Source organism: Desmodus rotundus, chromosome 5, assembly GCF_022682495.2.
Source record: "Desmodus rotundus isolate HL8 chromosome 5, HLdesRot8A.1, whole genome shotgun sequence".
Classification (NCBI taxonomy): domain Eukaryota; kingdom Metazoa; phylum Chordata; class Mammalia; order Chiroptera; family Phyllostomidae; genus Desmodus; species Desmodus rotundus.
The window spans coordinates 100958663-100982070 of NC_071391.1; the positions used below are offsets into that span (position 1 = coordinate 100958663).

At 40.3% G+C, this 23408-nt stretch overlaps 2 protein-coding genes and 1 pseudogene across 3 annotated transcripts in view; 1 reads left to right on the forward strand and 2 right to left on the reverse strand.

Annotated features, from left to right (window-relative positions):
* Nucleotides 1–20: 20 nt before the first annotated feature.
* UNC50 (unc-50 inner nuclear membrane RNA binding protein) lies at nt 21–23091 on the forward strand. Its single transcript, XM_024571863.3, has 6 exons — nt 21–165; nt 1413–1696; nt 2444–2564; nt 21324–21463; nt 21548–21649; nt 22752–23091. The coding sequence occupies exons 2-6, from the start codon at nt 1417–1419 to the stop codon at nt 22886–22888; spliced, it is 780 nt and encodes a 259-aa protein (XP_024427631.1). The 5' UTR covers nt 21–165; nt 1413–1416; the 3' UTR covers nt 22889–23091.
* MGAT4A (alpha-1,3-mannosyl-glycoprotein 4-beta-N-acetylglucosaminyltransferase A) overlaps nt 9896–23408 on the reverse strand; it is a 162411-nt gene continuing 148898 nt past the window's right edge. For both annotated transcript variants that reach the window (XM_071221516.1, XM_071221517.1), the window contains exon 17: nt 9896–13218. In XM_071221516.1, coding sequence (XP_071077617.1) covers nt 13139–13218 — 80 coding nt within the window. In that variant the 3' untranslated portion in view covers nt 9896–13138. The remainder of the gene's footprint in view (nt 13219–23408) is intronic.
* On the reverse strand, nt 13142–18820 carry LOC128780812 (transcription elongation factor A protein-like 9; annotated as a pseudogene).

Consider the following 23408-nt stretch of genomic DNA (forward strand, 5'->3'; position numbering starts at 1 on the left):
GTAGGAGAGGGCCCGCGCGGCGGAAGTAGGCGCAGGTCACGTGTCGCATCCGGGAGGCTTTCTACGTTGCCGGAAGGGACGTTAGCCCAGCGGCTGCGCGGCTAGGCTGCGAGGTGGTGGTGCCGGGCTAGTCTGGAGCCGGTGGAGGCCGCAAGGCGGCTCCAGGTGAGTCTTGAGGAGGACTCTGTGCGGACAAGACTTGAGCTCCCCCGGTGCAGTTTCCCTCGGCCATTGGCGGCCCGGCCTCTCTGGCCCTGGAGTGACTAACGCGGAGCCTGCTCGGCCTGCGGGGGGGCGGCGGGATAAAATGTCGGACGCTAAGCTACGGCGAATTTCAGATAAAGTAAATAAAGAATAATTTTTATTATGAGAATGCCCCACACAGTGTTTCAGACATACTTATACTAACAAGCATTCCCATATCAGATTCCAATGTAAGTGGACGACTTTATTTGTTACATTGGCAGCCCTACCCTGGGCGGGGTCTGTTGGGGAGCTAAAGACTGCGCCGCCGGGGCGTGAGCGCCGGACCGAGGCTGACTACCCTCACCTGGCTTCAGAGTGGTTCGACAGGTCTCTCAGGGTGACATTCCTCAGCTGAACTATTAACGGAGAAAAATACTGGATTTAGTTTTGCTTTATTTTTGTAACACCTTCTAGTGAACAAGTTGCCTGTTGGCAATGCTTGATGGACCACCTGTGTGATTAGGTCATTTACTTCACCTGGTTGGTAACATCATTTCGTTTCTAATTGGCCTAAACAAAGGTTTCTTTTAAAGCAGGGGTGTCAAACTCATTTTCATCGGAGGCCACATCAGTCTTGCGGTTGCCTTCAAAGGGCCGAATGTAATTTCAACTCCTTAATAGTTACGGAGTAGTTACGTTTATACAGTCCTAAAATTATTTTGGGCCTTTGAAGGCAGCCGCGAGGCTGATGTGGCCCCCGGTGAAAATGAGTTTGACACCCCTGTCTTAAAGGCTTGATGTTTTAAGAGCCGAGGGATTTGAGCCAGAATGTGATTCAGAATCTCAATCTCCCTCTCTCCCGCCCTTCCTTTCCCTCTTGCTCTCTCTCTCCCGCACCCTCCCCACACCCTCACTCTCTTTTTCTCTGACTGTAGCTGCCACTACCTGGGAGGACTGTTTTGAGGACTGAGGGAGGTGAGGTGTGGGAAACGTATGGCCCCTGTATGAGTGTTACTGTGTTCAGAAGGGTGTGGTGCCGCAACAGGCAGTTCTCCAGCCCCAACCAAGCCTCAAAAACAACTACATTTGTTTTGACCACTGACTTTTCTCAAGGATTGGAACGCAAGTGTCAGGTGACTTGCCTCGCATGTAACTCAGAAGAGGAGTGCTAGTAGCCAACACTTTCTTCAGATTACTAGTAAAGTTTCCTCCCCCCCCAACCGTAGGAAGATGTTACCAAGTACTTCCGTGAATTCCTCAGTGCTGGGGAATGGAGCATTGAATTCCAGGGATGCAGCAAGACACACTGCAGGAGCGAAGCGCTACAAATATTTGAGAAGGCTTTTTCGTTTTCGGCAAATGGATTTTGAGTTTGCTGCATGGCAGATGTTCTACCTGTTCACATCCCCGCAGAAGGTTTACAGAAACTTTCATTATCGAAAGCAGACAAAGGATCAGTGGGCCAGAGATGATCCAGCTTTCTTGGTCCTATTAAGTGTCTGGCTGTGTGGTAAGTGTTAGTTCATCTTCAGTACAATTGAAAACAAATTGAGTGTGTGATTGGACTTGTCATGTGGAGACACTTTTGTTGTAAACTGTTGTGGGTCAGAATTTGGGTATATGTAGCTCTTTTCTGAAGCCCCCTAAATCTCACAGGAAAGAAATCTGTATTCTCCCTGGTTCTAAAGGGCCCAAGAGATGCCAGAGTAAATCATTACCTCAGAACTATAAAAAGAGGGACAGAGTCGCTCCATGTCTTTTTAACTACTGTGGTAAATACATTGATACCCAAATGCAAATTTACTGTGAAAAGGAATGTCAAGGTTGGAAATTGCTTTTCACAATTAGGGAAATTCAGGGAGAGAATTCTAAAAGTACAATATTTATATGAACTTGAGAGACTACTTATAAGGTCTCCAATAGTGTAGCCAAAGGATCCTATAAGCCTTTAAGGTAATAAAGTGTGTAGATATTTCTCACCTTTAACTTATCTTAAATATATGGGTGTCTTTTCAGTACTAATGGTATTCCAAAAGGTGAGCCACCCTGGTGAGCCACACACAGGGGCCGCCTTGGTAAACTTGAGGTATTTAAGTGGCCCTTCCATGTTCTTAACCACATAGAACACATCCTGGGAGTTTTGTTTATAACCGTCTCCCCCCACTGGACCTTGTGCATCTGGAGGGCAGGGACTATGTGCCTTATATCCCCAGAACCTTGCAAACTGCCTGAATGAAACTTGTAAATCTTCTTTCAGTGTCCACTGCAGGATTTGGCATTGTGTTGGACATGGGACTTTTTAAGATGATAAAGCTTCTCCTTTGGGTCGTATTGATAGATTGTGTGGGTGTTGGCCTTCTCATCTCAACTCTGATGTGGTAAGTACCATACCTTTGGTTCTTCTGATACTACTATAGAGCCTCCTTTGCTTGCTTCACAGATACAGTAGCTGGTGAAAACTGAGTCAAGATAGATGAACTGAAAGCATCCATTTTGACTGTTAAGATTAGTGTTACTTTCCTTCTTGTGTCTACCTGTGTCAGAAAATACTCTAAGGTAGGGTCTGTATTGTCAAAGTACATGCAGCAAATAAGTGAATTGAAGTAATGATTATATCATACTGACAAAATTGGTGATTTTGCAGTTAGCCAGTTCTGGTTAAGTTGTCTGGATGATGGCTCGTTCTGCTGCCTTTGTCAGTGGGTCACAACTAAATATATAAGATCTAGGTTATTTCATGGAATCTTACTTTGACTTTTTTGTGTTAAATGTAGCACATTTGAAAAGATTTTTTCATTAGTGCCTTCCTTCTGAGGGAGACACACACACACACAGAGGTTTTATTGAAAGGATTTTCAATTTGATTTTGTCTAGGTTTAGTTTAACAACAGCAGTACTGAGTGTAAATCTGGTGTTTGGTTTTTCGTTGTTCTCACAGGTACAGGGCTCCTCTGTGGTTGGCATGATGAATGAAGGAAATGAATGTGGTGGGTGAGCTTAGAAGATGGCCAGTGATTGAGTAGGGCTGGTGGTCATTGTGTATCAGAGAAAATACTCTGGAGCATTTTAGGCACAGAGAGAGCTGGGTTCAAATGCCAGCTCAGCCATTTACTGTGTAACTCTTAGCCTCGGACCCCTTATGTAAAATGGAATTATCTACTTTGTAAGATATTTGAGAAGCTTGTAGTAGGAAAAGCATCTGGCATTTAGAAAGTGCTTAATAAATGGTAGCTATTAATGTTTTAAACATAATTCTAAGACTTTAACCTCAGAAGATACCAACCTTTTCATTTCCTTTATAACTTATGACTAGTACAGCACAGGTTTTGTATGTGCTGGATAGTCAATAAATTGTTAACGTAAAACTCTAAAATCTGACCCAAAAATAATACTGCTAGTATAAGTCACATATTCATTGTCCAGATATCCATGAAAAACATGATATATGGAAAAATTGCAATAACTAAGTCTTTCAAGAGAATAGTTTGGTTTGTCTTGGGTTGGCTAAAAAGTCCATATGGTTTTTTTCTGTAAAATAAAAGACATGTTTTTGGTGTTCACCAATAACTCTATTGCTGTGGATATTTTGAGTATGTTAGTATCTCCCACTATTGGCTTCCAGTAGGTAGAGGCCAGGGGTGCTGCTAAACATCTTCCAATGCATAAGACAGCCCCACGGCAAAGAATTATTTGGCCAAAATGTCAGTAGTACCAAGAAACTTTGTAAACCACTTTTGACACGTTTGATCAGTCACAGCGCTTTCCCCATACACTGCACAAATCTCTTTTATTTTTTATTTTTGCATTTCAGTTACATTTTTACCTTGACATAATAAAGCATAATACATTGAAAATATTGTGTATCTTCCATCTTCAGTATTAAAATGGCTGCACAAAAATTCACCAATTTTGATAAGATTTTTTAAATATACACTGATATGATAGCTGTCACAATACAATCTAACAAAATTGTTTCAAATGAAGTTAAAAAGACACCTAAGCACTACTAGAGCCATCATATGGAAAAAAAAGTAACGGACTTTTTGGCCAACCCAATAGCAAGCTTTCTGCCATGAATGCACTGACTCTGGAGAGCCACAGAAACGAAATCATTCTGGAGTTGAGTACCTTTAGTATGCTTCTATATGATAGTGTAAGTTAAATAGAAAAGGACTCAGTGTGTTTTTGAAAACTTGTCTTGCAAATGATATGAGGAGCTAAAAATAGAAATGATGACTTGTGATTGCAGTTACCCAGAGGCACCACAGGAAGTAGCACGAGGAAGTGGTTTGGGGGAGATGAGATCAATGATTGCAAGGACGTAGAAATGTGGACAGCACGCTGGGTGTGACAGTGTAGGGTGACAATGTCTGGGGCAGACATTTGACTAGAGAAATTGGCCTTAAATGCAATTCAGAAAAAATAATTTGACTTTATCTCAGAGGCTGCTTGTGGAGGTTTGGGGACGAGGGAGAACTGTGGACCTTGGAGACTTTGAAGTAAGGAAACAACATCAAATTCACACTTTATTTTCTATGGCAATGGTGGAGGAGAAGCTGGAGAGAGGTAAGGCTGGATACAGTTGTGGGTCTGCATGAGTAGAGGAGGCCCACACTAGCGTGGTGATCAGAGGAAGAGAGGAGAGAGATGGGCTAGAGAGCTTCCTGTGATAAGACGGTATGATGAGGACAGGGGAGGAGAGGAAGCCAAAGGCTCCTTTGGGATGGCCGACAAGTTTTTGGCTTAGGAGTAAGTGGTGGGTATAGATGAAGGATTCCATGTTGTACCCTGAGTTCAGGTGGCACTTTGAATATGTAGTGGCAACAAAGGTTCATTAGACAATAGGGTACGTGACTCTGAACCTATGGTGAGCCTGGGCCAAGGTGAGGACATAACTGGCTTCATTAATGTGAACATGGGAGGGGAAACCACAGTTGTCTTTGGTCTTTCTCAAAAGGAATGTCTGTGTGCTAGAGGTGACACTCTCTGAGGACAGGAACCTAGAATGTGCCCATTTAAGGGATAACCAGAAGGGTAGGAACAGCAGCAGGACTACAGAATGGAAATTCTTGGGCAGTGAGCTAGATTCTTATTCCGTTCATTTGATGACACATGTTTTTGGCTAAAAGGGAAAATGTATTGGTAAGTTCCAGTTTGTTCAAGCAAAGCAATGTTATTTTGACATTTTTAAGGTAACTTGAGTATAGAACGGTTTTATTAGTACTGTGCTCTGTTCTTCCTCTTGTTTCCTTATTTTTCCTATTTTTATTTCTAATGGAAGCATACCATGTTCTTAATTGTATCCCTGAAATGAAATCACACATACAGAAATCTGTTGAATTTCTACAACTGGGTCTATAATACAAATGGTCCTGTTTGTTCTTTTCCTTTAAAGATCTATTTTTATATTACTCTTGATATTTTATTTTTTAAGTTTATTTTTAATTAAAGTTGACATACAATATTATATTAGTTTCAGGTATACAACATAGTGATCAGACTTTTTATGATTCCCACACATAAGTGAAATCATGATATTTGTATTTCTCTATTAAACTGATTTCATCTTTTTTCTTGGCTGAGTAATATTTCATTTTATGTATCTATCACATCTTCTTTATGCATTCATCTATGGATGAACACATAGGTTGCTTCCACATCTTGGCTATTGTAAATAATGCTGCAATGAACACAGAGGTACATGTGTTTTGTTTTCTTCAAATAAGTATCTAGAAGTGGAATTGCTAGGTCAAACAGTAGTTCTGTTTTTAATTTTTTGAGGAAACTGCATACTGTTTTCCATAGTGGCTGCACCAATTTATAATCCCACCAGGAGTACATGAAGGTTCCCTTTTCTCCACGTCCTCACAGAAGCTTACCTTTTATGATAATAGCCAATGTGACAGATGTGAGGTAATACTTCATTTTGGTTTTGATTTGCATTTCCCTGATGAGTAGTGATGTTAAACATACTTTGATATGTCTGTTGGCAATCTGTGTATCTTCTTTTTTTAAATTAAAAAAATTTTTTTCAATTACAGTTGACTTGACAATATTAGTTTCTGATGTATAACATAGTACATTTATACAAGGGGTGACCCCCCCCCCCAAAAAAAAAGAAACCAGAATTATATTCTGGAGGGTGGGACCCTTGTAGTACAGGCTTCCCGGCTAGGTGAGTGTTCTAGGAACCCATCTGTATCAGTGTACCAGCTGGTCTTGTTTTGAGACACTGTGTTCAGCTTCAGTGAATATTTTTTTGAAGACTCTTTCAAAGCATTTGCCCAGTTCATGATGGGTGATTTAGGAGCACACCTGCCCACACCACACTGAGTATTCAGCAGTTTTTTACCAAAAAAGTCATGACTCCCATTACCCCTATTCACCCTATCTCATCTGGAGTGACTTTTTTTTGTTTTCCTGGATGAAAAAAGACCGCAAAGGGAAATGTTTTGCCAGTGTTGAAGAGGTGAAACAAAAAAAATGGCAGAAGCACTAAAAGGCAAAAACATCGACGGGTTCAGAAACTTTAAGCAGTGGAAAAAAAGTCTCAATAGATGTATGCATTAAATGGAGAGTACTTTGAAGGTGACTAAAGTTTAAACATGTAAGAATAAATACACAATTTTGTATAAATAAATTTTGTTAGTAGTTATAGATCTAGTCTCATTTTCTGGTTCTTGACTCAGTCTTGGAAAATCGTGTTTCTAGAAATTTTCCGTTTCAGGTTGTCCAATTTGTGGGCATATGATCGTAGTATTTCCTTATAATCCTCTGTATTTCTGTGGTGTTGGGTGTCACTTAACTCCATTTTTTATTTTCTTTGGGTCCTCTCTATTTTTTTAATTTTTAAAAATTTATTGGAGTGGCATTGGTTAATAAGTTTATATAGGTTTCAAGTGTACATTTCTGTGATACATGACCTGTATTTGCTTGTGTGACCACTGCCCAAAGTCAGATAATCTCCATCACCATATATTTGGTCCCCTTTACCCTTTATTACCCCTGAACCCCTTCCCTGTGATAACCACCATGCTGTCTGTGTCTATGAAATTTTGTTTTTGTTTGTTCCCTTGTTATTTTCAGTTTTATATTCCACACAAGTGAAATTATATGGTTCTTAATTTTTTCTGACTTATTTCACTTCGCATGATACTCTCAAGATCCATCCATGTTGTAGCAAATGGTAGACTTTGTTTATTATTGATTTGGGTTGGAGGGGGGAGAGAGAGGGAGAGGGAGAGAAATAGTGATAGATCATTTCGTTGTTCCACTTATTTATGAATTCATTGGTTGCTTCTTGTATGTGCCCTCACTGGAGATGGAACTTGCAACCTTGGCTTATCAGGACGACTCTCTTAACCAACAGAGCTACCCAGCTAGAGCTATTTTATCTTTTCTTATGGCTGAGTAGTATTCCATTGTATGTATGTACCACATCTTCTTTATCCATTCATCTATTGAAGGACACTTCCATTGTGTCCATGCCCTGGCCACCGTGAATAATGCTGCAGTGCACATAGTGGTGCATATATTTTTGCAAATGTTTTCAGATTTCGTGGGGAGATATTTAGAAGAGGGGTTACTGGGTCATATGGTGTAACTCTGTTCTTAATTTTTTTGAGGAACCTCCATACTGTTTTCCATAGTGGCTCTATCAGTTTCCATTCCCATCAGCAGTGAATGAGGGTTCCTTTTTCTCCACGATCGGTGCAACACTTGTCATTACTTGTCTTGTCGATAATAGCGACTCTAACAGGTGTGGAATCTCATTGTAGTTTTGATTTCCGTCTTTCTAATGGCTAGTGAAGTTGAGCATCTTTTCATATATTTGTTGGCCATTTTTATGTCTTTTTGGGAGAGGTTTAGGTCCTCTGCCCTTTTTAAATTTTATTATTGATTGATGTTAGAGAGAGGAAGCTGGGGAGAAAGAAACATCAATTTGTTGTTCCACTTATACATTCATTGGATGCTTCTTGTATGTGCCCTGACCAAGGATTGAACTCACAACCTTGGTGTATGGGGACACATTCTAACCAACTGAGCTACCTAGCCAGGGTCTGCCATTTTTTAAATTGGATTATTTGCTTTGTATTGAGTTCTGTGAGTTCTTTATATATTTTGGTATTAACTCCTTGTCAGGGATGTTTGCAAATACCTTCTATTTGGTTGGTTGTCTTTTTGTTTTATTAGCAGTTTCTTTTGCTGTACAGAAGCTTTTTAGTTTGATATAGTCCATTCAGTTATTTTTGCCTTTACTTCCCTTGCCTTTAGGGTCAAATTCATAAAATGTTTTCTAAGGCCAAGGTCCATGAGTTTAGTATTAGTACTTAAATTTTCTTATATGTAACTTATTGTTTCAGATCTTATATTTAGGTCTTTGATCTGTTTTGAGTTAATTTTTGTTTGTGGGGACAAGCTGCAGTCTACTTGCATTGTTTTGCCTGTGGCTTTTCAATTTTCCCCTCTTTTTTTCTTGATGAGTCTGGCTCAAGGTTTTTCAGTTTTGTTTATCTTTTCAAAGACTGGGTTCTTGGTTTCATTGGTCTTTTCTATTACGTCCCCCACCCCCACCTCACACTCCACCCCCCACCCCTAGTGTTTATTTCCTCTTGGATCTTTATTATTTCTTTACTTGTACTCACTTTCAGCCTTGCTATTTTCTTTTTCTAGTTCCTTTTGTTATATGGTTATATAGTTTATTAGAGATTTTTCTTATTTCTTGAAGTAGGCCTTTATTGCTATGAACTACCCTCTTGAGGCTGTTTTTGCCGTGTCCCATAGATTTTGGGTCATTTTTTCATTTTCATTTGTCACAATATGTATTTTGATTTCTTCTTGATCTTGTTAACCCATTCATTGTTTAGTAGTATGTTTTTTTAGCTTCCATGTGTTTGTGTGTCTTTGTTTTCTTTTTTTCCTTGTGTTAAAATTTTTTTTATTGTTGTTCAAGTATAGTTGTCTCCATTTTCCCCCAACCCAGCCACCCCCACCTCCCACCTTCCATCCTGACCACCTTTGGCTTTGTCCACGTGTCCTTTATACATGTTTCTTGACAACCATTCCCCTTCTCCCCACCCCCCCTTATTCCCACCCACATTTCTATGTCTCTGGTTATATTTTGCTTGCTTGTTCATTTTGCTGATTAGGTTCCACATATAGGTAAGATCATATGGTATTTGTCTTTCACTGCCTGGCTTATTTCACTTAGCATAATGCTCTCAGTTCCATCTATGCTGTTGTGAAGAGTAGGAGCTCCTTTCTTTCTGCTGTGTAGTATTCCATTATGTAAGTGTACCAGTTTTTTGATCCACTCATTTACTGAAGGGCACTCAGGTTGCTTCCAACTCTTGGCTATTGTAAGTTGTGCTGCTATGAACATTGGGGTGCATAGGTTCTTTTGAATTGGTGTTTCAGAGTTCTTAGGATATAATCCCAGCAGTGGAATAGCTGGGTCAAAAGACAGTTCCATTTTTAGTTTTCTGAGGAAATTCCGTACTGTTTTCCACAGTGGCTGCACCAGTCTGCATTCTCGTCAACGGTGCACTAGGGTTCCCTTTTCCCCACGTCCTCATTGGCATTTGTTGTTTGTTGATTTATTTATGATGGCCATTCTGACAGGTGTGAAGTGGTATCTCACTGTGATTTTACTTTTCATCTCTCTGATGGCTAGTGATGCTGAGCATCCTTTCATGTCTCTGGGCCCTCTGTTATCTCCTCCTTGGAGAAATGTCTGTTCAGGTTCTTTGCCCATTTTTTTAATTGGATTGTCTGTCTACCTGGAGTAGAATCGTGAGAGTTGTTTATATATTTTGGAGATCAAACCCTTGTCTAAGGTATCATTTGCCAATATATTTTCCCATACAGTTGGTTCCCTTTTCATTTTGCTGATGTTTTCTTTAGCTGTGCAGAAGCATTTTATTTTGATGAGATTCCATTTGTTTATTCTTTATGTCCCTTGCTCTAGGGGACATATCAGTGAAAATAGTGCTGCGTGGAATATCTGAGATTTTCCTACCTATGTTCTCCTCTGTGATTTTAATGGTGTCACGACTTATATTTAAGTCTTTTATCCATCTTGAGTTTATTTTTTGTGTGGTGTAAGTTGGTCAAGTTCCCTTTTTTGCATATAGCTGTCCAGCTCTCCCAACACCATTTGTGGAAGAGGCTATTTTTACTCCATTTTATGCTTCTGCCCCCTTTGTCAAATATTAATTGACCATAGAGACTTGGGTTTATTTCTGGGCTCTTTACTCAGTTCCACTGATCTACGTGTCTGTTCTTAATGCCAGCACCAGACTGCTTTGATTACAGTGGCCTTGTAATGTAGTTTGATATCAGGTATTGTGATCCCTCCTACTTTGTCCTTCTTTCTCAAAATTGCTACGGCTCTTTGGGGTCGCTTATGGTTTCATATAAATTTTTGAAATGTTTGTTGTATATCTGAGAAATGTCATTGGTATTCTAATAGGAATTGTGTTGAATCTGTAAATTTCTTGGGCTGGTATGGACATTTTGATAATGTTAATTCTTCCAGTCCATTAACAGGGTACACACTTCCATTTGTTTGTGTCTTCCTTAATTTCTTTCTTCAGTGTTGTGTAGTTTTCTGAGTACAGGTCTTTTACCTCCTTGGTTAGGTTTATTCCTAGGTACTTTATTTTTCTTGTTGCTATATCAAATGGGATTTTTTTCCCTGATTTCTGTTTCTAATGTTTCATTGCTGGTTTACAAAAATGTCTTCGATTTCTGAATATTGACTTTGTGTCCCACTCTTTTGCCAAATTCACTTACAAGGTCGAGTAGTTTTTTGGTGCAGTCTGCAGGATTTTCTTTCTACACTATCATGTCATCTGCAAACAATGACAATTTTGCTTCTTCCTTCCAATTTAGGTGCCTTTTATTTCTTCTTCTTGTCATATTGCTGTGGCTAGGACTTCCAATACTATGTTGAATAGAAGTGGTGAAAGCAGACGTCCTTGTCTTGTTCCTGATCTTAGTGGGAGAGCTTTTAGTTTTTGCCCATTGAGTATATTGTTGGCTGTAGGTTTCTCATATACGGCCTTTATTATGTTGAGGGATGCTTCCTCTACTCCCACTTTGCTGAGTGTTTTTACTATAAATGGGTGCTGTACCTTATCAACTGGTTTTATTGATATGATCATGTGATTTTTGTCTTTCCTTTTATTTACGTGATATATTACGTTTATTAATTTGCGAATATTGTACCATCCTTGCATCCCTGGAATCATTCCCACTTGATCATGGTGTATGATCTTCTTTGATGTATTGCTGGAGGCAGTTTGCCAATATTTTGTTGAAGATTTTAGTGTCTAGGTTTATCAGCGATAATGGACCATAGTTTTCTTTCTTTGTTGTGTCTTTATTTGGTTTGGGGATTAGGATGATGCTCGCTTCATAAAAAGAGTTTTGGAGTGTTCCCTCTCTTGGATTTTTTGGAATAGTCTGTGAAGGATAGGGGTTAGGTCTTCCTGACATGTTTTGTAAAATTCTCCTGTGAATCCATCTGGTCCAGGGCTTTTGTATGCTGGTTTTTTTTTTAATTACTGCTTCAGTTTCATCAGCTGTTAATCAGTCTGTTCAGGCTTTCTGCTTCTTCATTCAGTTTTGGAAGATTATATATTTTTAGGAATTTCACCTAGGTTTTCAAATTTCTTGGCGTATAGTTCTTCATAGTAATTTCTGACAATCTGTTGTATTTCTGTGGTACCAGTTATAATCTCATCTCTTTCATTTCTGATTTTGTATATTTGGGTCCTCTCTTTTTCTTGATGAGTGTGTTTAAAGGCCTCTCGATGTTGTTTATATTTTCAAAGTACCAGCTACTAGATTTATTGATCTTTAGAATTGTTCTTTTAGTCTTTTTGTCATTTAATTCTGCTCTGATCTTGGTTATTTCCTACCTTCTACTTGCTCTGGGCTTTTTTGTTGTTCCTCCAGTTCTTGTAGATGTAGGTTTACGTTGTTTATTTGAAATGTTTCTATCTTCTTTAGGTAGGCCTGTATTGCTATGAACTTCCCTCTCAGAACTGCCTTAGCTGTGTCCGTAAGTTTTGGACTGTTGTATGTTCATTTTCATTTTGTTTCCAGAAATTTTTTGATTTATTCCTTGATGTCATTCTTGACCCATTCATTGTTTAATATCATGCTATTCAGTCTTCATGAATTTGTGTGTTTTGAGCTTTTTCCTTGAGGTTGGCTTCTAGTTTCGGGTCTTTGTGGTCTGAGAAGATGCTTGATATGATTTCAGTTTTCTTGAATTTGTTGAGGCTTGTTTTATGTCCTATCACGTGGTCTATCTTTGGGAATATTCCATGTGCATTTGAAAAGAATGTACATTTTATACTTCTTTGGGATGAAAGGTTCTATATATATCTATTAAGTCCATTTGATCTAGGGCATTGTTCAGTACCGCAATGTCTTTGTTGATATTTTGTTTGGAAGACCTATCCATTTTGGGCATTAGGGTGTTAAAATCTCCTACTATAATAGCATTGCTGTCTATATCTTTCTTGAAGTCCTCCAAGATTTTCATTAGGTATTTGGGTGCTCATGTGTTGGGTACATATATGTTTATAATGTTTATGTCTTCTTGGTGGATTCTTCCCTTGAGTATTATGAAGTGTTCTTCTCTCTTTTTATGGCATTTGTTTTGAAGTCTGTTTTGTCTGATATAAGTATTGCTACCCTGGTGTTTTATTCTTGTCCACTTGCTTGGAATATTTTTTTCCAACTCTTTCACTTTCAGTCTGTGTAGGTCTTTTGTTCTGAGGTGGGTCTCTTGTAGGCAGCATATGTGTGGGACATGTTTTCTCATCCATTCCGCTACTGTATGTGTTTTGATTGGAGCATTTAAACCATTTACATCTAAGGAGATTTTTGATAGGTACTTATTCATTGCCATTTTACCCCCTTTGTACCCATGTTTCTGTCACATTCTTTTTCTTCCTCCTCTTAAAGCAGTCCCTTTAGCATATCTTGCAGTGCTGGTTTGGTGGAGGTGTGTACATTCTAGAAGTAAGGAAGAATACAAGTAAGCAGAATTTTAAAAACTACTCATAATTCTACCACCTAATGTTCTTTTTTTGTCTTTTATTGCTCACGTTTTTCTGTGCATGTATGTGATATACAAATGTACCCTTTCCTTTTAAAAATACGATATTCACATATTCCTTAGTAACTTTCTTTTTATTTTATATCCTGTCAGGAACCTCTTTTTGTATAAATGAGTAAAGCTGTCTCTCCTATTAAAATGCAGAGACCTGAAGATTGTTTCCAAATATGATAAACAATGAGATGTAGAAATAAGAGATGCATCTAAAACCACTAACAGCAACAAGTTAAAAGTACAAAAATGGAGAAAGGTTTCTCAGGAAAATGTAAATCCAAAGAAAGGTATATGACAATGTTAATATCAGAAAAAATGAAAATCAGGGTAACGTACATTAAATAGGGGTAAGAGTAGTTTCAGTTAACCTTCTGGTGCATCACTTTAAGTTTGTTTCTTACTCTCCTTATCTCCTCTAATTCATTTACTTCTCTAACCATATCATCATTGCTTAAATGCCTATTGTGTATGTCTTCTTTAAATTCCTGGAGAAATTGAATCAGCCTTTCTCTAAAAGCTCCTTCTGTTTTTCCTCCTTCTCTGGCTCTTCCCCTGATTTTGGCTCTTCCTCAAGCTTTGGTTCACTTTTATTTTCTGGTTTTCCTTCAGTTTTTTGCAGGGTTTTATCTTGTGTCTCTCCTCTTCCTTCCTCCTTTTTTCTCTCCCTTTCTTTTTTCCTCCTAATTTTTCTTTGGATAATTGCTTCAGTACTGATCTGGTTGGTTTCTTGTCTTGTTTAGCTGTTGTGTGTGTAGTGTTGTGGACCACAGATCTGCAAAATTCAGGCCAGTTGACTCTTTCTCCTTCCATGGCCTCAGGTCTGGCATTAGCGCTGTGGAAGGAAGCTGGTACCCAGACAAAGACCAGACTAGCAGGACTTCTGTCTTGTTCTCTTCTACTTGATTTCTAGTGTCTTACCATTGCGATCAGAAAACATGCCTGATATGAATGATTTCAGTCTTCTTAAATGTATTTGTCACATGTGGGCACAGGTAACCAGGTTCTTGGTGACTGTGGACAAAGAATTGAACCAAACACACAGAGTTTATAGTAGAGAGAGAGCAGATTCATTAAGTGATAGTACACTCCACAGAACATGGGAGCAGGCCAACTCAGAGCAGAGATTGACCTCAGGGGGTGGAGGGTTTCTGTTCTTACAGGGCAGTTATTTCCTGGCTAGTTTTGGCGGGCTCTTATTGTACATGTACAAATATTTATATTACTTTAAAGCTACTGCACATGTGGTCTCCCATGATTTTCCTTGATTGGCCATCAGAGAAGGGGGTTGCACAATGCTAATTTATTATAATGCTGTTATAATGAAGCAGGGGTCATGTAGCATCTTCTGCACAGGTGCATTCATGAGTCACCATGATTCAGTGCTTTTCCAGAGAGCGGGGGCAACCCATCTTAGAACAGGGTCTCTGTCCTGTATTGATGTCCTTCATCTTAGCCCTGGGGCACCTACGGAGTTTCCTCCTCCCTGACTATCTCCTGCCTCATATTGAGACTTGTTTTGTGGCCCAGCACGTTGTCATGGAAAATGTTCAGTATGCACTTGAAATAAGTATATTCTGCTTTTGGATGAAATGTACTAAAAATATTAATTATACGTTCATCTGGTCTAATGTGTCATTCAAGGCCACTATTGTCGACAATTTTGTCAGTGCAATGTGAAAGTCTCCTACTGTTACTGTAATGCTGTTGATCTCTCTCTCTCTCTCTCTGTCAGTATTTGCTTTATATATCACTTCTACATTGAGTACATAGATGTTTACAAGTTATATCATCTTGTTGGATTGAAATATTTGTCATTATGAAATGCTTCCCGTCTCTTGTTATAGCTTGGGTTTTAAAGTCTGTTTTGTCTGATACAGGTATTGCTACCCACCTTTTTATTTGCATTTACATGAAGTATCTTTTTCTATCCTTCTACTTTTAGCATATGTGTGGTTTTTAATGTGGAGTGGGTTTCTTGTAGGCAGCATATGTATAAGTCTTACTTTTTTAATCTATTCAGTCACCCTATGTCTTTTGTTTGGGATATTTAATCTATTTACATTGAAAGTAATTTGATAGATATGTCATTATTGCCATTTTATCAGTTGTTTTCTGATTATCTTTGTGATTTTTCTCTGCTCCTTTCTTAATCTCCTCTTGTATGTTGTTTTCTGTTTTGTTTATTTTTTTTCTATAGTGTTGTATTTGGATTTCTTTCTCTTTATTTTTGCATATCTCTCTTGTAGATTTTTGGTTTGTGGTTACCATGTACTTCCTATATACCAGGCAATGTTTATATCAGACTGTTTCAAGTTGATGGTACCCATCAACTTGGGTTGTTGGGCTGTTAAGTTCAAACAGCCTATAATCACTATAATCTTTACCCCTCCATGTTTGTTTTTGTTATTGTTTTTTACTACTTTTGCATGTGTGTTTGTGTGTATCCCTTAATTTAATGTTGTAATTACATATGGTCTTCCTGCTCTTTTAACCTTTGTAGTAGCTTGGTTGATCCACAGTTTTTACTGTTTGGTTTTTTCAGTGAGATTTCTTTCCTATATTTTCTTACTCATATTTTTAATCTTTTCTACTTAAGCCCCTTTAACATTTCTGGTACACTGATTTTGTGGTGATGAGCTTGTTCAGCTTTTCTTGTCTAGGATACTCTGCTTCTTCAATTCTAAATCATATTCTGCTGGTTAGAGTGATCTTGTAGGTTTTGGCTTTTCATCACTTTGAATATTTTGTGCCAGTTCCTTCCTTTCGGCCTGCAGAGTTTCTGTTAAGATATCAGCTGACAATCTCATGGGGCCTCCCTTGCACATAACTGATTGCTTTTCTCTTGCTACATTTAAAAATCTTCCTTTTTTTTCCCAACCTTTAGCATTTTAATTATGACACATCTTGATGTGGGCCTCTGGGTTTATCTTGTTTGGGACTCTGCACTTCCTGGATTTTTATGTATGTTTCGTTTACCAGGGTAGGTAAGTTTTCCATCATTATTTCTTCCAATAGGTTTACAGTCTGTTTTCTCCTGTCTTCTCCTTCTGGGACCCCTGTGGTTTGAAAATTGGTAGACTTGATGTTGTCCCACATGTCCATTAAACTATTGTCATTTTTTAAGATTCTTTTTTCTTTTTGCTGTTCCAATTGGGTGTTTTTTACTACCGTACCTCCCACATCACTGACTTGATCCTCTGCTTCATCTAACATGATGTTGATTTGCTCTAGTGTATTATTCTCTATTCTAGTTATTGTATTCTTCAGTTCTGATTGGTTCTTACGTTTTCTTTTTTTTTGTCTCTATATCTTTGTTGAAGTTCTCCCTGAGTTCATATATTCTTCTCCCAAGTTCATTGTAGTGTTTTGAACTCTGCATCTGGTAGATTGCTTGTCTCCATTTGATTTAGTTCTTCTGGAGTTTTGCCGTTTTCTTTTATTTAGGACTTGTTTCCTCATTTGGTTGACTCCCTGTGTTTATTTCCATGTACCAGGTCAATATGGTACGTCTCCTGGTCTTTTTAGGGTGGCCTTACGTAGGAAGTGGACAGTGGTATAGTTGTTCTAGTCACCTGAGCCAGTTGCACCAGGGGTGTATGCGCCCTCCCGTTGTAGTTGTACCTCTTGCTGGTGGTATGTCATTGGGTGAGAGGTTGACCCTCAGGCTGACTGGCTGTGATGGTTGGATGTAACTGCACTGGATGAGCTGTTGTGTGCGACCTGACCCTACAGATTGGGTGTTGATTTAGCACCCAGTGTGGCTGTGGTGCCAGCCTAGGCTGCCCTTTGGGTGTACCATTTGTGGAGCTGGTTGGGTGATTCTCTGGTGTGGTCTGGAGATGTATTGGGGCTGGAGTCTCTTGGGAATAGTTCCAGTGCAGGCCAAGGTGAACTACCACTTGTGCTGGGTTTAGTGCCTCTTGATAGGTACTGCAAAGTGATCTGAGGTTGGGTGTTGTATGTGCTGGGCTTGGAGGTGCTTGGGAGAGTCTACACTGTAAACCAAGGTTCCCTGCTGCTTATGCCATGATTGTGACCCTTTGCTGGGCGCTACAGTGCACGCTGAGATCATCTGCCACTTTTGCCTGGCTTGTGGCTTCTTAGTTAGTACTACGTTACAGGCCAAGACTGGCTGCCACTTATACCAGGATAGGGGCCACTGGATGGAAGTTAGAATATAAGTTGAGACTGGTTTCTGCTGGAACTGAGCTTGGGGCCTCTTGGGAAGAGCTACAATGCATACTGAGGCTGGCTGTTGCTTATTTGAGGTTTGCAGAACTTCTGTGGCACAAGCATAGGACAGACACTGCTTGTGAAGTTTGGACATTTTGAGGAAAGTCTACAGCACAGGCCAAGGCAGGCAGCTTATGTGGAGGAGCGGCTTGAAGAGACAAGGGCCTAGCCAGCAAGTTGAGTGGAGTTTTAGGAATGATCAGGGTGAAGCAAACAGTGTTAGTCAGTTTTATGAAGAGCACCACGGATTTGGTGCCTATATGCACAGGGCTGGTTGGGTGGGAGGAGAGGTCAACCAGGGAACAAGGGTGCCTGCCAGTACTTTCCGTCCCTGGTGAAAGTTGTCCCAACCCCTGCCCCTCCAGCCTTCACCCTGAAATTAGTCAGTTCCACTCCTCTTTGTATGCTTCTGGCACAGTTTGAGTTGCAGCCCTGCGCTTAGGTTTAAGAGTAAGTTCCTGAGTCAGTGAGTCTGCATAGTCCCTTTAAAAGCAGTGCCTTAGTCTCTCTGGCAGCCCTTTGCCTTTGGACACAGTCCTGGCTGTTTTGCGCAGCCAAGTGTAATGGTGTTATGAGGACTCCTTCCCAGCACTGGGTGCCCCTGTCTGGGGAGTCCAGTGTAGGGCTGTGACTCCTCGCTCCTTAGGACAGACCTCCGCAGCTACATATCCCTCACATTTCATAATTGCCACACCATGTATATGGGACCTGCCTGGTCCCAGTATCCACTCCTCCTGCAGTCTTGACGTGCCTGCTGCTGTATATCTAATTATAGCAATTCTGTTCATCTAGACTTCAGGAGGTTCTCAGTGTTGTTCTATAATGTAGTTGTGATTTTGGTGTGATCGTGGGAGTTGATGAGCTCCAAGTTGACCTACTTGGCCATCCTGACTAGAGGTTGTTCTCTCTTTTTTTATTTTTTCCCTCTGTAAGTTCAACTGGGTGATTTCCATTTCCTTGTCTTTCAGCTCATGGTGTATTCTAGAACATATCTTTTGTCTCATTTTGGTTCTGTTTTATTCTATGAATTAGGGAAAACAACCACCTCTCCCAGTCTTGAAGGCGTGGCCTTGTGTAGGAGGCCACGCCTTCCCCTTTGTAAACTGCGAGCATTGGGTATCTTTGGCAGGGCAGCTGGAGCTGGAGCGTTTGTGAGCTGCAGGGAGCCTCAGGGTCAAGCTAGAGCACTAGGGCTGCCTTGGCAGACCAGCTGGGACTACATACAGTTGAAGCCAGCTCAGGCCTCCTGGGGTTGGGCGTCACAGGGACCATGTTGACAGGCTGGCTTGAGCTGTAGTTGGAGGGTCCAGAACTGCGGGGAGTCCTGGCACAAGCCACACCAGGGGCTGGAGCTTTAGTTGTAGTTTAGTTGGTGTAGGGGCAGTTCACACCAGGACTGCCTTGGCAGGTCAGTTGGAACTCTAGTTGGAACAGGCTTGGGTTGTGGGGAGTTCTGGGAGCAAGATGCCAGAACTTGCCAGCATATTCTGAAGCCAGCATAGTCTGTGGAAGTCCCAGGGACAAGCCATACTGGGACGGGAGCTATAGCTAGAGCATGTATGAGCCATGGGAAGTTCTAGGGACAAACTGTGCCGGAGTCACCTTGGAAGGTCGGCTGGAAGTGCTTGCTGGAGCAGGCCACTGGGAGACCTGGGGACAAGCCAAGGAGATGCTGTCTGCCTAAAAGCTTTAGCTGGCCTTGCTAGAGTGCCTGGGTCATCGTCCTGCCCATGTAATGAAGGGGTGGGGAAGGGCAACAGTTGCTGCTCTGTAGTACCTCTGACACTGGAGAGAGTTCCCATGATTTCCACAGTTCCTCTCACTTTTGGCAGATAGTTTAGGTGCCTTTTAAACCACTTTTCACCATGTCCCAGGGTGGGTGAGTCTGCGTGTGGGCCTTTCAATGAAACCCTCCGTAGATCAGGTTATTGGGTTGGGGTTCCCACTGTACCGGTGCCATGTCTCTGTCTCTCCTACTGTTTCCATATGGTCTCTCTCTGTTTGTCGTGCAGAAGCTGTTTAGTCAGCCCTTGATTCTTCCTTAGGGGGAATTGCTCTGTGGGTGTAAATTCTGTGTGTGTGTGGGAGGAGATGAGTTAGGGTTACCCCATCTTAGACCAGAAGCCAATATTTTACTTTTCATTTATTCGTAATTTAACTAAACTCATGGCCCGTGTTGTGGAACGGTGGCATAAGCTTGAATAATTTTTCTTATGGTTAGACACGTCGCTGTTCACTCTTTTCTTACCAGTTCCACCTGATTCTCTGACCTCAGACCTTGGACCTGTTCTCTCTCTGCATTCTGTAGGTGATTGCACTCAGGCCCTTGTCTGGAAATATCATCCACACACTGATGAGTTTGTATCTTGTCTGGCCTTCTTCTCTAAAATCTAAGTTTAGACTTAAAGATTTTTAAGATTTTTTTTTAAAGATTTTTTTTTATTTTTAGAAAGAGGGGAAAGGAGGGAGAAAGGGAGAGAAACATCTATCGTCTCTCATACACACCCTGACTGGGGTCCAAACTTAAAACTCAGGCATGTGCCCTGGCCAGGAATCGAACCTACCTTTCACTTTGTGGGACAACACCCAACCAGTTGAGCCACACCGGTCTGGGATAAATAAACTCTAGACTTTATATATAATTTGTTATTCTGTACTAATTGACATCTTTTACATAACAGATCCAAATCCAAACTCCTACAGTCTCCTTCCTGTGCCAGACCATTCTTTCAGCAGCCATTCCTACCTCAGTCAGTGGTAGCTCAGTCTTTCATTTCTTTAAAGCAAAAATCTGTCACTCTTGACTTTTTCCCCTCATATTCCACATCCAGTACTTAAATCCTGTTGGCGCTTTCTAACTATAGCACACCCCACATGTCCCTCCTCCACCTGGGGCTTCTCACACAGAAGACTCTCAACTGCTCTCTCCACTTCCACTTTTGTCCCCGTAGTCTGCTCTTGGGAGTGGCAGCTACAGGAACCTGCTCAAAACAGTAAGTCTCTCTTATGGGAAATCCAATGATTTATTTCACCAAGAGTAAAATACAGAGGTCTTAAAATGGTCACAGACTGTATAAGATCTGGCTCCCTGTTTCTTTTCTGATTTCATTTCCTGCTCCTCTGTTCACTTGGTCCTGGCACACTGGTCTCCTCACCAACTCCTCAAACGTGCCGGCACGCTGCTACCTGCTCCGAACTGCACCATCTCCTCCTCCTCTGTACTTGGCCTCCCCCGGCCTGGAATGCTCTGCCCTGGGAAAATCCTGTTACTGCCCTTGGGCCTTCACCTAGGTGGCTTTCTTGTGACTATCATATCTTAATATTGCATTTCAACTCTGTATTGTTTTTTTTTTTAAGACTTTATTTTTTAAGAGGGGAAGGGAGAAAGAAAGGGAGAGAAACGATGTGCAAAAGATACATCAATTGGTTGCCCCTTGTACTCCCCCAACTGGGAACTTGGCCTGCAATGCAGGCACGTGCCCTAGCCTGGGAATCGAACTGGTGATCCTTTGGTTCACAGGCTGGCACTCAGTCCACTGAGCCACACCAGCCAGGGCTTCTCTATTTTTCTCTACTGTTTTTTCCATAGTACCATCTAACATGTATTTATATTGTTAGTTTACTCCCATGAGATTGAAGGTAGAGATTTTTTGTCTGTGGTATTTACTGCTCTAACTCCAGTGTGTGAAATAATGCTTGGTATACAGAAGGCAGTCAGCAAACATTTATAGAATTTTTATTGTATTATGAAAGAAATTTTAATTTTGCTCTTCAGGTTTATCTCTAACAAGTATTTGGTGAAACGACAGAGCAGAGACTGTGATGTGGAGTGGGGCTATGCCTTCGATGTGCATTTGAATGCTTTTTATCCTCTCCTACTCATTCTGCATTTTATCCAACTTTTTTTCATCAACCGTAAGTAACAGTTGCTTCTTAAAATATTATTCAAATCTATTGAATGCAATGAGAAGTGAGTCATTGTCTGCATCTCTTCACCAGATGTCATCCTAACAGACACATTTATTGGATATTTGGTTGGAAATACCTTATGGTTGATTGCAGTTGGCTATTATATCTATGTAACCTTCCTGGGATACAGTGGTAAGTAATGAATTTTCTTGGTTGTCTGAGAACATAACAGGGTGGGGGAAGTTAACAGTAATACAATTAGCTTGCGATTATGGAGCCTTGCGAGCACTGTCCCAAATATTTTATATGGATTATGTCATTTAATCTTCATAATTATATATAATGTAGGTTTACTTATCCCCATTTTTCAAATGAGGAAACAAGCAGAGAGAGATAAGTAACTTGGTCGTGGCCACTCATCTCAAAAGCAGCATGGCAAGTGTGTAACAAATTTTATCATTTCAAGGAATCATACTATCTTATCTCCATGTTACCTACTGGAGCCCATGACCAGCTTCTCTTTCCCAGGCTTTCAGGTTCTGGGTCACCAGTGATAGATAGGTTAGAGAAAGGAAAGGATTGGTGGGATGAGTTTTAAAACTTTTGCCTCATTTTCCACTTTTGTGGTCACTGTATGGTTCTGTAAATGATCCCAGAAGATCAGGCCCGACTTCTACTGACCTGAGAATGTGTTTGCAAATTTATTGTTAAATGCTGCTATCAGTTTGTTTTAATACGAATGAGAAACATATTTACATTATTCTTCATTTATTAAGAAATTATTTCCATTAAGTAGAGCTAAATTAAATCTGGAGATCTTATAACTTATTAATGTTACATATTTTTTTAACCCTTCCTTTCCTGTCACTCTGGATGATTAGGACTTTAAATGCAAACTATTACTCACTTATGACTGGCTCCCCTGGTCAGAAAACTGTCTCACCCTCTTGGCTGCTTTGCCAGAGACCACGTAATCCCCTCAAATTGAAATCCTTGTTTGGATAGGGAGTCCTTTCTCCAGTTAAGGGGAGATGTTTGTGTCATGTCATATGATTAGCATGCTGCAAGACAGTGGCTTCTCTGAGTGGATTTTTGTTGCTCTCCTGGTGACTCCCTGTAGTTTAGAACAGTTTGAGTACAGCTCAGTAGTGTGGTTCTGGCTACATAGCATCATCTTATTGATTGAAAATATGCCTCTTTGGCCCCACGTGTTGTAGTACGAGCTGTCTTTCAGAATGTTCATTTATTAGTCATATTTCCTCTTTAAGAAATGAATTTATACTTTATTTTCCAGCATTGCCATTTTTGAAAAATACGGTAATTCTTCTCTATCCATTTGCACCTCTCATTCTGATCTACGGGCTGTCACTGGCGCTAGGATGGAACTTCACCCACACAATGTGTTCCTTCTACAAGTACAGAGTAAAATGAAAAAAAAAAAAAAGTGAGACTGTTACATCTTAACTGTGTCAACAGTATTGGTGAAGTGATTTCTTGTGAAACTTGTAAGTAAACTCATTGTAGATATCTTAGAGTTGTAAAGTTTGTGAATTTGAGAAAATATATTAACACTATTGTCATACATTCCTAAAAACTAAATGTACATTTCTGTAATAAATGTTTTTTAAACTACAGCATGTATTTTATTCTAATATTTGTACACACAAGAATAATATACAAAATACTGAAGGCATGAGGAAATTAGAAAGGTAAAAGCTTTTTAATATGAATTCTTTTTGAAAGAGTTTTAAAAAATTTTTTTAATTGTTCGAGTAGTTGTCTCCATTTTCCCACCACCACTTCCCCCCGCCCCGCCCACCCCACCCCCCACCCTCAATCCTATCCTCTGTTCCTGGGTCCTTCAGACACGCTCCTGAAAGGGCTTCCTTTTGGAGAATGTAATAGTGTGCTCCCCTCCCCCACTGGTACTGACAGATTACATCTGCTGCCT

Coding starts and splice junctions, on each gene's coding strand:
- UNC50 (XM_024571863.3), top strand. CDS start 1,417: ATGTTACCAAGTACTTCCGTGAATTCCTCAGTGCTGGGGAATGGAGCA. Junction 21,464..21,547: donor CCAACTTTTTTTCATCAACC/GTAAGTAACAGT, acceptor TCTCTTCACCAG/ATGTCATCCTAACAGACACA. Junction 21,650..22,751: donor AACCTTCCTGGGATACAGTG/GTAAGTAATGAA, acceptor TTTATTTTCCAG/CATTGCCATTTTTGAAAAAT.